This window comes from Bombina bombina, chromosome 1 (assembly GCF_027579735.1).
Source record: "Bombina bombina isolate aBomBom1 chromosome 1, aBomBom1.pri, whole genome shotgun sequence".
NCBI classification, from domain to species: domain Eukaryota; kingdom Metazoa; phylum Chordata; class Amphibia; order Anura; family Bombinatoridae; genus Bombina; species Bombina bombina.
The window spans coordinates 190,595,057-190,610,991 of NC_069499.1; the positions used below are offsets into that span (position 1 = coordinate 190,595,057).

At 40.4% G+C, this 15,935-nt stretch overlaps 1 protein-coding gene across 1 annotated transcript in view; it reads right to left on the reverse strand.

Annotated features, from left to right (window-relative positions):
* Positions 1–15,935, reverse strand: part of CDAN1 (codanin 1) — a 380,174-nt gene that overhangs the window by 255,952 nt on the left and 108,287 nt on the right. Inside the window, exon 16 of the mRNA XM_053711416.1 lies at positions 1,699–1,785. Coding sequence (XP_053567391.1) covers positions 1,699–1,785 — 87 coding nt within the window. The remainder of the gene's footprint in view (positions 1–1,698; positions 1,786–15,935) is intronic.

Sequence of the window (15,935 nt, forward strand, 5' to 3'; positions counted from 1 at the left end):
CTTTGCATACTTTTACTAAATTCTACCATTTTGATGTGTTTTCTTCTTCTGAAGCAGTTTTTGGTAGAAAAGTACTTCAGGCAGCTGTTTCAGTTTGATTCTTCTGCTTATAATTTCAGTTTTTTTCATTATAAGATTTAAACTTTGTTTTGGGTGTGGATTATTTTCAGCGGAATTGGCTGTCTTTATTTTATCCCTCCCTCTCTAGTGACTCTTGCGTGGAAGATCCACATCTTGGGTAGTCATTATCCCATACGTCACTAGCTCATGGACTCTTGCTAATTACATGAAAGAAAACATAATTTATGTAAGAACTTACCTGATAAATTAATTTCTTTCATATTAGCAAGAGTCCATGAGGCCCACCCTTTTTTGTGGTGGTTATGATTTTTTTGTATAAAGCACAATTATTCCAATTCCTTATTTTTTTAATGCTTTCGCACTTTTTTCTTATCACCCCACTTCTTGGCTATGCGTTAAACTGATTTGTGGGTGTGGTGAGGGGTGTATTTATAGGCATTTTGAGGTTTGGGAAACTTTGCCCCTCCTGGTAGGAATGTATATCCCATACGTCACTAGCTCATGGACTCTTGCTAATATGAAAGAAATTAATTTATCAGGTAAGTTCTTACATAAATTATGGTTTTTTTTTCATCAAATAACTGATTTAAAAAGGATAGTATACTCAGACAAGTAGCCGATACGTTTTTTGTATTTTGCTCTTTCTTCTATCCCAACTACCACTACATAGCTTTTCTATAGCACATTCTGCAGTACTGACAAAATTAGCTTCACTAAAACATTTGTTTCATGTTCCCGTTTTACAAAACTTTGCATCATGTAAAAGGGAGATAAATTATGTCTGTGTACTGTGCCAAATAGCCAGCAAATGTTTATATTTATATTAATTATATTAAAAAGGACTTCATTTAGTATGGTTGAAAATAAAGTTATTCAAAATGAATGCACATTGGGAGGCAGGGCCAACTTCTGAAGCAGCAGGACACATCTTTGTGAAGCTCCTGGGTCCATCCAAGTTATTTTGTGAGACTGTATATTTCTAGCACACTAAAATGTATGCATTTGGAAGCAGATATTTCCAGCATATAATTAATAACATACAGGAGCAGTATGAGAGAAGTCCCCTTTATGACGCCAAGATAAGAAGCGGATTTTTCCAAAATCATTACACTATTTTGGAAGGAGATGACCGGAGCCAGAGGAACGCTAGCTGACCGGAGCCAGAGGAACGCTAGCTGACAAACTACAGAACTTTCTCAGTTGGAACTAACACAAATGTGGGAGGCTACTAGATTTTACACAGCAAGATTTTTTACAGGAATGAGAGATCACTATTGTGCTGGTAAATTAAGATGATGGAGGTCCATTGTTAGAGATCAAGAGGGTGATCTTTTTTGGTTTTATTATTTTTTCTCTCTGTCTACATGATACCTACGGCTGATATCCAAGATGACACACAAAAAAAAAAGTCCTTAATACAGAATGCATATATTACCCGGTTGGTTATGCAACATTTGTTTTAGTATGTATAAGCTTGACTGCAACCGCTCTAAACAGTATTCCAGAACAAGGTTTTTCACACACTTTAGAAGGCAAAAAAACCCTGAAAAGGTTGCTAACACATTTACTCAGTGTACCACATTAAACAAGTAATGATTAATCATACTTAATACTTACCAAACCCTGCACCACAACAACATTATTAATGGTGATACCATCAGGGACAATTTCATTAAAGAACATTTCTTCTGGCACTGAAGGTACCTATATGAAAAGAGAAAATCTGAATGTAACAATTAAAGGACCATACACTTTAATTTACTTGACTGTTCCATGCATTGTTATGAAATAAAGTATTAGTATTAGCAGATAAGTGTACAATACGTAAGAATGCTTGAGAGGTAAGCAGAATAATTTTATATCACTTGCATATGATAGTCTTGTGAGGTCACAAACACTTAACTGATAACATTTAGTAAAAGTATAATTCTCTAATAGTGAAAAATATTCAAATCTTTTTTAACCCCTTCATGCCCAGCAGAAGTGTTTAACATTGGAAAAAAGTTCCAATGTAAACACTTGTGGCAAAAAATGAAATGACGAGGAGGTCGATGTGATCGTGTGATTTCAAGGCAACGATCGGATCATGGGGGACGGCCTACGTTGCTAGGCATGTATGCAGTCCGATCTTAAGTTTGTCAAAAGGAGGAGGGCTGCAGGACACGTTATTAGGTGGGACGTTCCATGCCGTCCTTAGGCCTTAAAGCCCAGTGCTGTTAGGATGAAATGGAAGATCCTTATGGCGTGAAGGGGGTAAAATACCTTTGCACTAGCAAACTATACAAATACTAAAATAAACTTTCAATGTCTTAATTTATATAAATAGTTTTTGCAAATAAACAGCATTCGTTACTAAATACCAGCCACACTGATGCATTCTAACAGTTAACAAATTGTATACTTTAAAATAGTATTTAGTAGATATCACATACTGTTGTAAAATTAGATCAGTATAATCAGAAAGGTTACTAGTCAAAACATTTAACAGTATGGACCCCAGGTACTAAGCAGTCAACTCGCTGTTAGTTTGTTATCTCGCATCAAAGTTTGCATGCAAATCATAATTCTAAATTACAAAGCAATTAACCCTATTAAAAGCTATACTGCATTATGTAATCTACGGACAGGCAATCATACGCCTGCAATCTCACATTTTTCATATATTACAAATAATCCAATCCTTGTGTGCATTTCCATGTCAAGTTCAGGGATTAACATTCAGTAGTTCTTTGGTGGCAGACACAATAGGGGGTCCCCAGACTGATAGCCCAGAGCAGTATATAGACTTTGTAAATTTAAAGAATTTTAAGTTGCTGTTGTTACAGTCATAGACTAAGTAAAAAGGGATAAAAGAGGGGGCGATAACACTACTCACTTACTACAAAGAGAAGCTAAATGGATTTTTGAGTTACATACGCTAAAACCACAGGGATTAAATATAGAATTACAAAGTTTCTTTAAATAAACATAAAATGCTTCTAATAAACATTTTTTGCATCCATTTTTATCCAAATTTACTATGTCAAACTTATTAAATACCAGCATTGCAATATGGTTAGATATTGAATATGACTAACCAAAAAAAAAAACAATTTATGTAAGAACTTACCTGATAAATTTATTTATTTCATGGTGGCAAGAGTCCATGAGCTAGTGACGTTTGGGATATACATTCCTACCAGGAGGGGGCAAAGTTTCCCAAACTTCAAATGCCTAAAAATACACCTCCCACCTCACTCATACCTGTTTAACATATAGCCAAGTTAGTGAGGTGTAAAAACATAAAAAAGAGAGGAACAGGATAAAGTGCTTTATAATATATATATAAAAAAATAACCCCCTAAAAATTGGGTGGGTCTCATGGACTCTTCCCACCATGAAAGAAATTAATCAGGTAAGTTTTTACATAAATTATGTTCTCTTTCATATAGGTGGCAAGAGTCCATGAGCTAGTGACAGATGGGATATAATACCCAAGATGTGGAAGTCCACAAGTCACTAGAGAGGAAGAGATAAAATAAAAACAGGTATTTCCACTGAGAAATAAAAAAATAAAAAATAAATAAGTTTTCTTAAAAATTCCAAAAACTTAAATCATAGGCACTAGAATCAAACAGACAGCTGCCTTAAGAGCCTTTCTACCAAAAGCTGCTTCCGAAGAAGCAAAAACATCAAAATGGTAAAATTAAGTAAATGTATGCAAAGAAGACCAAGTGTCTGCTTTGCAGATTTGATCATCTGAAGCTTCATTCTTGAAAGCCCATGATGTGGTAACTGATCTTGTAGAATGAGCAGTAATTCTGAGGCGGAGACTGCCCCGCCTCCAAATAAGCGCTGTGAATCAAAAGTTTTAACAAAGATGCCAAAGAAATGGCGGAGGCTTTGTGACTTTTTCTGGAACCAGAAAAAAACAAAATTTATGCTTACCTGATAAATTTATTTCTCTTGTGGTGTATCCAGTCCACGGGTTCATCCATTACTTGTGGGATATTCTCCTTCCCAACAGGAAGTTGCAAGAGGACACCCACAGCAGAGCTGTCTATATAGCTCCTCCCCTAACTGCCACCCCCAGTCATTCGACCGAAGACAAGCAAGAAAAAAGGAGAAACTATAGGGTGCAGTGGTGACTGTAGTTTAAAAATAAAAAACACCTGCCTTAAAATGACAGGGCGGGCCGTGGACTGGATACACCACAAGAGAAATACATTTATCAGGTAAGCATAAATTTTGTTTTCTCTTGTAAAGGTGTATCCAGTCCACGGGTTCATCCATTACTTGTGGGATACCAATACCAAAGCTTTAGGACACGGATGAAGGGAGGGACAAGGCAGGAACTTAAAACGGAAGGCACCACTGCCTGTAAGACCTTTCTCCCAAAAATAGCCTCCGAGGAAGCAAAAGTATTGAATTTGTAGAATTTAGAAAAGGTATGAAGCGAAGACCAAGTCGCCGCCTTACAAATCTGTTCAACAGAGGCCTCATGTTTAAAAGCCCATGTGGAAGCTACCGCTCTAGTAGAATGAGCTGTAATTCTTTCAGGAGGTTGCTGGCCAGCAGTCTCATAAGCTAAATGGATTATGCTTCTTAGCCAAAAAGAAAGAGAAGTTGCCGAAGCCTCTCCTCTTTCCAGAGTAGACAACAAACAAAGCAGATATTTGACAAAAATCCTTTGTAGCTTGTAAGTAAAACTTTAAAGCACGAACCACATCAAGATTGTGTAATAGATGATCCTTCTTTGAAGAAGGATTAGGACACAGTAAAGGAACAACAATCTCCTGATTGATATTCTTATTAGATACCACCTTAGGAAGAAAACCAGGTTTGGTACGCAAAACTATCTTATCTGCATGGAAGATCAGATAAGGGGAATCACACTGTAAGGCAGATAGCTCTGAAACTCTTCGAGCCGAAGAGATAGCTACCAAAAACAGAACTTTCCAAGATAAAAGTTTAAAATCTATGGAATGCAAAGGTTCAAACGGAACCCCTTGAAGAACCAAATTTAAACTCCATGGCGGAGCAACAGGTTTAAACACAGGCTTGATTCTAACTAAAGCCTGACAAAACGCCTGAACGTCTGGAACATCAGCCAGACGCTTGTGCAAAAGAATAGACAGAGAAGAAATCTGTCCCTTTAAGGAACTAGCTGACAATCCCTCCTCCAATCCTTCTTGGAGAAAGGATAATATCCTAGGAATCCTGACCTTACTCCATGAGTAACCCTTGGATTCACACCAATGAAGATATTTACACCATATCTTATGATAGATTTTCCTGGTGACAGGCTTTCGAGCCTGAATTAAGGTCTCAATGACCGACTCAGAGAAACCACGCTTTGATAAAATCAAGCGTTCAATCTCCAAGCAGTCAGACGCAGAGAAATTAGATTTGGATGTTTGAAAGGACCTTGAAGTAGAAGGTCCTGCCTCAGCGGCAGAGTCCATGGTGGAAAGGATGACATGTCCACCAGATCTGCATACCAAGTCCTGCGTGGCCACGCAGGTGCTATCAAAATCACCGAAGCTCTCTCCTGCTTGATCTTGGCAATCAGACGAGGTGGAAATGGTGGAAACACATAAGCCAGGCTGAAAGACCAGGGCGCTGCTAGAGCATCTATCAGCACTGCCTGGGGATCCCATGACCTGGACCCGTAACAAGGAAGCTTGGCGTTCTGACGAGACGCCATTAGATCCAGTTCTGGTTTGCCCCATAGTTGAATCAGCTGGGCAAATACCTCCGGATGGAGCTCCCATTCCCCCGGATGAAAAGTCTGCCGACTTAGAAAATCTGCCTCCCAGTTCTCTACTCCTGGGATATGGATAGCTGAGAGATGACAAGAGTGAACTAAAGATAGTTACAGATATCCAACAGCGCTGACAATGACCTATAGCTCCTTAACAGAATGGGCCCCTAGCTGCCCACAAAGTATGATAAGAACAAGATAATGATCTGAAGGAGCGCCACACTACAGGCAAGGTCTACTCTTTGGATAGATATTAAAATAATAGATTATATATTAGAAAGTTAAAAACAATAGTATTTTAATATCACAGATTAAAATAAATAAATAAATCAAGAGAATTGACATATGTTATAAATTATCCATATAACTACGATCTACTACATGGATCCATGACTACAGATATAAAAACATGTTATACATTAAAAAATGTTTAACAATAAAAATGTATATAAAATCAAAAAAATCGACAGAGCTATTACAATGTGCAATGTACAATAAGTGCTACAAATAAAATAGATCTAGAAGACAAAATTCAGAAATATCAGATTGTGAAGTAAAAATATGAAAAAATAGAACAAAAATTATGATGTATAAGTTCAAACCCAAAGTCCATAAGATCTATAGGTGTACACAGCCTCCTATGGCTAAAAGTGTCCAAGTGCAAGTGCAGGAATGTGAAAAAATTTTCTCCAGTTGCGTGGGAGGAAGCAAAACTCAATCGCCAAAAATAAAAAGTGTATATGTGTACAGTCAAATCCAAAAAATCAAATCCAAAAAATCAGAAAAAAATCAAAGATAAATAATGTATCAAATCCAAAGTGATAAACAAATATTGTGTCACCAAAAAGAACTTCCAATATGTTAAGTAGTGATCAAGCAAAAATATGATAACAAATCTTAATGTGACCAAAGAATAATCCAAGTAGAAGAGTTAGAAAAAATAACGGTGTAAATCTTCAAATCCTGTAATGAAAGAAAATAACATAGCACAGTATTGTTTAAATAAAATCACAAATAATTGAAATAGAGCTCACCATATATATGCCAACGCGTTTCGGCCCACTGCAGGGCCTTTTTCAAGACTAAAGTATGGTTGTGGTGAGTATGCTCTTAAATATACATGTGTAGCCTATCACAGTGTACGGATTTGTTATTATATTTTTGCTTGATCACTACTTAACATATTGGAAGTTCTTTTTGGTGACACAATATTTGTTTATCACTTTGGATTTGATACATTATTTATCTTTGATTTTTTCTGATTTTTTGGATTTGAGTGTACACATATACACTTTTTATTTTTATTTTTGGCGATTGAGTTTTGCTTCCTCCCACGCAACTGGAGAAAAAATTTTCACATTCCTGCACTTGCACTTGGACACTTTTAGCCATAGGAGGCTGTGTACACCTATAAATCTTATGGACTTTGGGTTTGAACTTATACATCTTAATTTTTGTTCTATTTTTTCATATTTTTTCATATTTTTACTTCACAATCTGATATTTCTGCATATTGTCTTCTAGATCTATTTTATTTGTAGCACTTATTGTACATTGCACATTGAAATAGCTCTGTCGATTTTTTGATTTTATATACATTTTTATTGTTAAACATTTTTTAATGTATAACATGTTTTTATATCTGTAGTCATGGATCCATGCAGTAGATCGTAGTTATATGGATAATTTATAACATATGTCAATTCTCTTGATTTATTTATTTTAATCTGTGATATTAAAATACTATTGTTTTTAACTTTCTAATATATAATCTATTATTTTAATATCTATCCAAAGAGTAGACCTTGCCTGTAGTGTGGTGCTCCTTCAGATCATTATCCAGATGGCAAGAGTGAACCTCTGCCCATAGAATTATCTTTGAAACCTCCAACATTGCCAGGGGGCTTCTTGTTCCCCCCTGATGGTTGATATAGGCTACAGTCGTGATGTCCGACTGAAATATGATGAACCTGACCGCAGCTAGCTGAGGCCAAGCCTGAAGAGCATTGAATATCGCTCTTAGTTCCAGAATGTTTATCGGAAGGAGGGCTTCCTCCTGAGTCCACGAACCCTGAGCCTTCAAGGAGTTCCAGACTGCGCCCCAGCCCAGAAGGCTGGCATCTGTCGTCACTATAGTCCATTCTGGCCTGCGGAAACTCATTCCCCTGGACAGATGGACCCGAGATAGCCACCAGAGAAGAGAATCCCTGTTCTCTTAATCCAGATTTATCCGAGGAGACAAATCTGTGTAGTCCCCATTCCACTGATTGAGCATGCTAAGTTGCAGTGGTCTGAGATGTAGGCGGGCAAACGGAACTATGTCCATTGCCGCTACCATTAGGCCGATTACTTCCATACACTGAGCCACTGACGGCCGAGAAGTGGAATGAAGAGCACGGCAGGAAGTTAGAAGTTTTGACAACCTGACCTCTGTCAGAAAATTTTCATTTCTACTGAATCTATCAGAGTTCCTAGTAAGGAAACTCTTGTGAGAGGGGAGAGAGAACTCTTTTCTTCGTTCACCTTCCACCCGTGAGACCTCAGGAATGCCAGAACAATGTCCGTATGGGACTTGGCGATTTGAAAAGTCGACGCCTGTATCAGAATGTCGTCTAAGTAAGGAGCCACCGATATGCCTCGTGGCCTTAGAACCGCCAGTAGGGACCCTAGAACCTTTGTAAAGATTCTTGGTGCCGTGGCTAACCCGAAGGGAAGAGCCACAAACTGGTAATGCCTGTCTAGGAAGGCAAACCCGAGAAACTGATGATGATCTCTGTGTATCGGAATGTGGAGATAAGCATCCTTTAAGTCCACGGTAGTCATATATTGAACCTCTGGATCATAGGTAGGATGGTTCGAATAGTCTCCATCTTGAAGGATGGGACCCTGAGAAATTTGTTTAGGATCTTGAGATCCAAGATTGGTCTGAAAGTTCCCTCTTTTTTGGGAACTCTAAACAGATTTGAATAAAAACCCTGGCCCTGTTCCTCCCTTGGAACTGGGTGGATCACTCCCATAACCAGTAGGTCTTGAACACAACGTAAGAATGCCTCTCTCTTTATCTGGTTTGCAGATAATTGTGAGAGAAGAAATCTCCCCTTTGGAGATGAAGCTTTGAAGTCCAGAAGATATCCCTGGGAAACAATCTCCAGAGCCCAGGGATCCTGGACGTCTCTTGCCCAAGCCTGGGCGAAGAGAGACAGTCTGCCCCCAACTAGATCCGGTCCCGGATCGGGGGCTACTCCTTCTTGCCGTCTTAGAGGCAGCAGAAGATTTTTTGGCCTGCTTCCCCTTGTTCCAAGTCTGGTTAGGTCTCCAGACTGGTTTGGACTGGGCAAAATTTCCCTCTTGTTTTGCATTAGAGGAAGTTGAAGCTGCGCCACTCTTGAAGTTTCGAAAGGAACGAAAATTAGTCTGTTTGGTCCTTAATTTGTTGGACCTATCCTGAGGAAGGGCGTGACCTTCTCCTCCAGTAATATCAGAAATTATCTCCTTCAGTCCAGGCCCGAATAGGGTCTGCCCTTTGAAGGGGATGTTGAGAAGCTTAGACTTTGAAGTAACGTCAGCTGACCAGGACTTAAGCCATAGCGCCCTACGCGCCTGAATAGCAAAACCTGAATTCTTAGCCGTTAGCTTGGTTAAAGGAAAAACTGCGTCAGAAATAAAGGAATTAGCTAACTTAATAGCTTTAATCCTGTCTAAAATATCATCTAACGGGGTCTCCACCTGTAGAGCCTCCTCAAGAGACTCGAACCAGAAAGCCGCTGCAGCAGTGACTGGGGCAATGCATGCAAGAGGCTAGAGAATAAAACCTTGGTGTATAAAGATTTTCTTAAGGCAGCCCTCTAATTTTTTATCCATTGGATCTAGGAAAGCACAAATGTCCCCGACGGGGATAGTTGTATGCTTAGCTAGGGTAGAGACTGCTCCCTCCAACTTAGGGACCGTCTGCCACAAGTCCCGTGTTGCTGCATCTATGGGAAACATCTTTTTAAAAGCAGGAGGGGGAGAGAACGGCACACCTGGTCTATCCCATTCCTTAGTAATAATTTCTGAAAACCTCTTAGGGACTGGAAAAACATCAGTGTAAACAGGCACTGCAAAGTATTTGTCCATTTTACACAATTTCTCTGGGACTACAATGGGGTCACAGTCATTCAGAGTCGCTAAAACCTCCCTGAGCAACAAGCGGAGGTGTTCAAGCTTAAATTTAAACGCTGTCATTTCAGAGTCAGACTGAAGTAACGCCTTCCCTGAATCTGCAACGTTACCCACAGATAGAAGCTCTCCTGCTTCGGCTTCTGCATATTGTGAGGGTATATCGGACATAGCTACTAAAGCGTCAGAAAGCTCTGTATTTGTTCTAGCCCCAGAGCTGTCTCGCTTTCCTTGTAACCCTGGCAGTTTGGACAATACCTCTGTGAGGGTATTAGTCATAACCGCCGCCATGTCTTGTAAGGTAAACGCATTGGACGCGCCAGATGTACTTGGCATCACTTGAGCGGGAGATATAGGTTCTGACACGGGGAGAGCTAGGTGGTTTAACCTCCCTTTTGTCAGTCTGAGAAACATCTGGTGATAAATCTTTAAATGCCATAATATGGTCTTTATAACTTATAGAAATATCAGTACATTTGGTACACATTCTAAGAGGGGGTTCCACAATGGCTTCTAAACATATTGAACAAGGAGTTTCCTCTATGTCAGACATGTTTAACAGACTAGTAATGAGACCAGCAAGCTTGGAAAACAGTTTAATAAATGTGAAAAAGCAATTAAACAAAAACGGTACTGTGCCTTTAAGAGAAAAAAACTACCACATAAACTGCAAAACAGTGTTAAAAAGTAGTAAACTCTACAAAATTTTTACAGTGTGTATAAGGGACTAAAGCAGCATTGCACCCACTTGCAAATGGATGATTAACCCCTTAGGCCCCAAACCGGATTTGAAAAACGTTAAAACCGTTAATAAACAGTCAAACACACTGCCACAGCTCTGTTGTGGCTCCTACCTGCCCACAAATACGATTTTTGGAAGAAATAAGCCCTCTATAGTGGTCCTTAGATTCCAGAGGACTCCTTTAGGGAAGCTGGATGTCTCAGTCTGAATATCAACTGTGCATTTAGAGCGCGAAAATAGGCCCCTCCCACCATGTACTCAATGTCAGAGGGCCTTAAAAAAGTACTCCTAGGAGTAATCTGACTAGCCATGTGGAAAACTAGGTCCCAAATAAAGATTTATCACCCTCAGAGAAAAAAAGTTTTTTCTATAAACCATGCAAACGTTTTGACACTAAGTAATATGAGTATTAACATGGATATTACCCTTTTTTGTAAGCATGATCCCAGTCGTTGTTAAATCACTGCATCAGGCTTACCTCACATATACAAGGCTATTTCAGCATTTTCTAGACCTTATCATCTCTCTAGAAATAAATATATTGAACATACCTCAAAGCAGGTAATCTGCAAACCGTTCCCCCAACTTAAGTTTTCTTTCCATACTCTTCAGTTATGTGTGAGAACAGCAATGGACCTTAGTTACAAACCGCTAAGATCATCAACCTCCAGGCAGATTCTTCTTCTAATTTCTGCCTGAGAGTAAAACAGTACAACGCCGGTACCGTTTAAAAATAAACTCTTGATTGAAGGTAAAAACTACCCTAAGTCACCACATATCTCTTGTACATCCTATCTTGTCGAGAGTTGCAAGAGAATGACTGGGGGTGGCAGTTAGGGGAGGAGCTATATAGACAGCTCTGCTGTGGGTGTCCTCTTGCAACTTCCTGTTGGGAAGGAGAATATCCCACAAGTAATGGATGAACCCATGGACTGGATACACCTTTACAAGAGAAATAACAAATAAATAGACTAGAAGTCTGTCTGAAATCTTTGTTAGCCTCAACATATTTCAAAGCTCTTACCTCATCCAAAGAATGTAAAGACCTTTCAAGAGTATTAGGACACAAGGAAGGAACAATAATTTCCCTATTGATGATGTTAGAATTCACAACTTTAGTCAAAACAGCTTTATCTTGATGGAAAAATCAGATGACTCGCAAGAGAGCAAACAATTCAGAAACTCTTCTAGCAGAAGAGATAGCCAAGAGAAATAACACTTTCCAAGAAAGTAGTTTAATGTCCAAAGAATGCATAGGCTCAAAAAGAGGAGCCTGCAAAGTCTTTAATACCAAATTTAGACTGAGGTATGAGTGAGGTGGGAGGTGTATTTATAGGCATTTGAGGATTAGGAAACTCCCCCCCCCCCTCTCCTGGTAGGAATGTACATCCCATATGTCACTAGCTCATGGACTCTTGCCACCTATATGAAAGAAATAAGCACTTAAAAAGGAAATTTATGCTAACCTGATAAATGTATTTCTTTTACGATATGACGAGTCCACGGATTTCATCCTTACTTATGGGATATCACCTCCTGATCAGCAGGAGGAGGCAAAGAGCACCACAGCAGAGCTGTATATATAGCTCCTCCCTCCCTTCCCTCCCACTCCAGTCATTCGACCGAAGTTAGGAAGAGAAAGGAAAAGCCAAGGTGCAGAGGTGACTGAAGTTTATCAAAAATAAAGACCAGTCTTAGAAAAATGACAGGGTGGGCCGTGGACTCGTCATATCGTAAAAGAAATAAATGTATCAGGTAAGCATAAATTTCCTTATCTTTTACTAGATATGACAAGTCCATGGATTTCCTCAATACTTATGGGATACAATACCAAAGCTATAGGACACGGATGAAAGGGAGGGACAAGACAGGAACCTAAACGGAAGGCACCACTGCTTGAAGAACGTTTCTCCCAAAAACAGCCTATGACAAGGCAAAAGTATCAAATTTTAAAAATTTTGAAAAAGTGTGGAGACACAACCAAGTTGCAGCCTTGCAAATCTGTTCAACAGAAGCATCATTTTTAAATGCCCATGAGGAAGCCACAGCCCTAGTAGAATGAGCCCTAATTCTTTCAGGAGGCTGCTGACCAGCAGTCTCATATGCAAAACGAATGATACTCTTTAGCCAAAAAGAAAGAGGTAGCCGTAGCTTTCTGGCCCCTACGTTTTCCAGAAAAAAACAACAAATAATGAAGATGATTGACGAAAAGCTTTAGTCGCCTGCAAGTAAAACTTCAGGGCACGGACCACGTCCAAGTTATGTAACAGGCTCTCCTTCTTAGAAGAAGGATTAGGACACAAGGAAGGAACAACAATTTCCTGATTAATATTCTTATTAGAAACAACCTTAGGAAGGAAACCAGGTTTGGTACGTAACACCACCTTATCAGAATAGAAAATAAGATAAGGAGAATCACATTGTAAAGCTGAAAGCTCAGAAACTCTGCGAGCAGAAGAAATGGCAACCAAAAAGATAACAACTTAAAATCTATGGAATGCATAGATTCAAACGGAACCCCTTGATGAACATTAAGAACTAAATTCAAACTCCAAGGAGGAGCAATTGGTCTAAACACAGGCCTGATTCTAGTCAAAGCCTGACAAAAAGATTGAACATCTGGAACATCTGACAGACGTTTGTGTAACAAAATAGACAAAGCAGAAATCTGTCCCTTTAAGGAACTTGCTGACAACCCTTTCTCCAATCCTTCTTGGAGAAAAGATAAAATCCTGGGAATCCTAACCCTACTCCATGAGTAGCCCTTGGATTTGCACCAATAAAGATATTTACGCCATATCTTATGGTAAATCTTTCTAGTAACAGACTTACGTGCCTGAATCAAGGTATCAATGACCGAATCAGAGAACCCCCGCTTAGATAAAATCAAGCGTTCAATCTCCAAGCAGTCAGCTGCAGAGAAACTAGATTCGGATGATGGAAGGGCCCCTGAATGAGAAGGTCCTGCCTCAATGGAAGTTTCCACGGTGGCAGAGAGGACATGCCCACCAGATCAGCATACCAAGTCCTGCGAGGCCACGCAGGAGCGATGAGAATCACTGAAGCCCTCTCCTGTCTGATCCGAGCAATCACCCGGGGAAGGAGAGCAAACAGTGGAAACACATAAGCTAGGTTGAACGACCAAGGCATCTATCAGTTCGGCCTGAGGATCCCTGGACCTGGATCCGTATCTCGGGAGCTTGGCATTCTGACGAGATGCCATAAGATCCAGCTCCGGTCTGCCCCATCTGAGAATCAGGTTGGCAAAGACCTCCGGAAGGAGCTCCCATTCCCCCGGATGAAACGTCTATCTGCTCAAAAAATCTGCTTCCCAGTTGTCCACTCCTGGGATGTAGATTGCTGACAGATAACAAGAGTGAGTATCCGCCCACCGAATAATTTTGGATACTTCTGCCATCGCTAAGGAACTCCTTGTTCCTCCCTGATTGATGTAAGCCACAGTCGCGATGATGTCCAACTGAAATCGGATGAATTTTGCCGAAGCCAACTGAGGCCAAGCCTGAAGCGAATTGAATATTGCTCTCAATTCCAGAATATTGATTGGGAGTAGAGACTCCGACCGAGTCCACACACCCTGAGCCTTCAGGGAATTCCAGACTGCACCCCAACCTAGGAGACTGGCATCCATTATCACTATCACCCATGAGGGTCTGCGGTAGCACGTCCCTTGGGACAGATGATCCGGCGACAACCACCAACAAAGAGAGTCTCTTGTCTCCTGATCCAGATCTATCTGAGGAGACAAATTTGCATAATCTCCATTCCACAATGCCTGAGCATGCTCAGTTGAAGAGGTCTTAGATGAAAACGAGCAAACGGAATGATGTCCATAGCAGCCACCATCAATCCAATTACCTCCATGCACTGAGCCACTGATGGCCGAGGATTGGACTGAAGGCCACTGATGGCCGAGGATTGGACTGAAGGGCTCAGCATGTATTCAGAATATTTAACTTTCTGACCTCCGTCAAAAAGATTTTCATGGATACAGAGTCTATTAGAGTTCCCAGGAAAGGAACCCTTGTCTGTGGAATTAATGAACTCTTTTCTAGATTCACCTTCCACCCGTGAGTCCTTAGAAAGGATAGAACAATGTCGGTATGAGACTTTGTCAGCTGATAAGATGCCTGGATAAGAATATCATCCAGATAAGGCGCCACTGCAATGCCCCGTGGCCTGGTAACCGCCAGCAGAGACCCTAGAACCTTCGTGAAGATCCTGGGTGCCGTGGCCAACCCGAAAGGAAGATATGCATCCTTTAAGTCCACGGTAGTCATATATTGACCCTCCTGGATCAATGGAACAATTGTCAGAAAATAGTCTCCATCTTGAAGGATGGGACTCTGAGAAACTTGTTTAGACTCTTGAGATCTAAAATGGGTTTGAACGTTCCCTCTTTTTTGGGAACAACGAAAAGATTTGAGTAAAACCCCTGCCCCTGTTCCTGTTCCTGTATTGGAACGGGACAACTTACTCCAATAGTGGAGAGGTATTTTACACAACTTAAGAACACCTCTCTTTATCTGGTCTACAGACAATCGTGAATGAAGGAACCTTCCCCTTGGGAAGGAATGTTTGAACTCCAGCTGATACCCTTGGGACACTATTTCTAGTGTCCAGGGATCCTGAACGTCTCTTATCCAAGCCTGTACAAAGAGAGAAAGTCTGCCCCCTACTAAATCCGGTACCGGATCGGGGGCCGCCCCTTCATGCTGTCTTGGGAGCAGCAGCGGGCTTCTTGGGTTGTTTACCCTTGTTCCAAACCTGGGTGGGTCTCCAGACGGACTTGGTTTGTGCAAAATTCCCTTCCTGTTTAGCGGAAGAGGGGACTCCCTTGAAATTTCTAAAGGAACGAAAATTACTCTGTCTACCCCTCTGCTTAGATGTTTTATCCTGAGGTAGGAGGTGACCCTTACCTCCCGTAATGTCAGAAATGATCTCTTTCAAGTCGGGCCCAAATAGGGTCTTTCCCTTGAAAGGAATAGCCAAAAGCTTAGATTTAGAGGACACATCCGCAGACCAAGATTTTAACCCTAAGGCTCTGCATGCCAAAATGGCAAAGCCTGCATTCTTAGCCGCCAACTTGGCGATCTGAAAGGCGGCATCTGTAACAAAAGAATTAGCCAGCTTAAGGGCCTTAATTCTATCCATTATTTCCTCTAAAAGAAGTCTCAGTCTTCAGAGACTCTT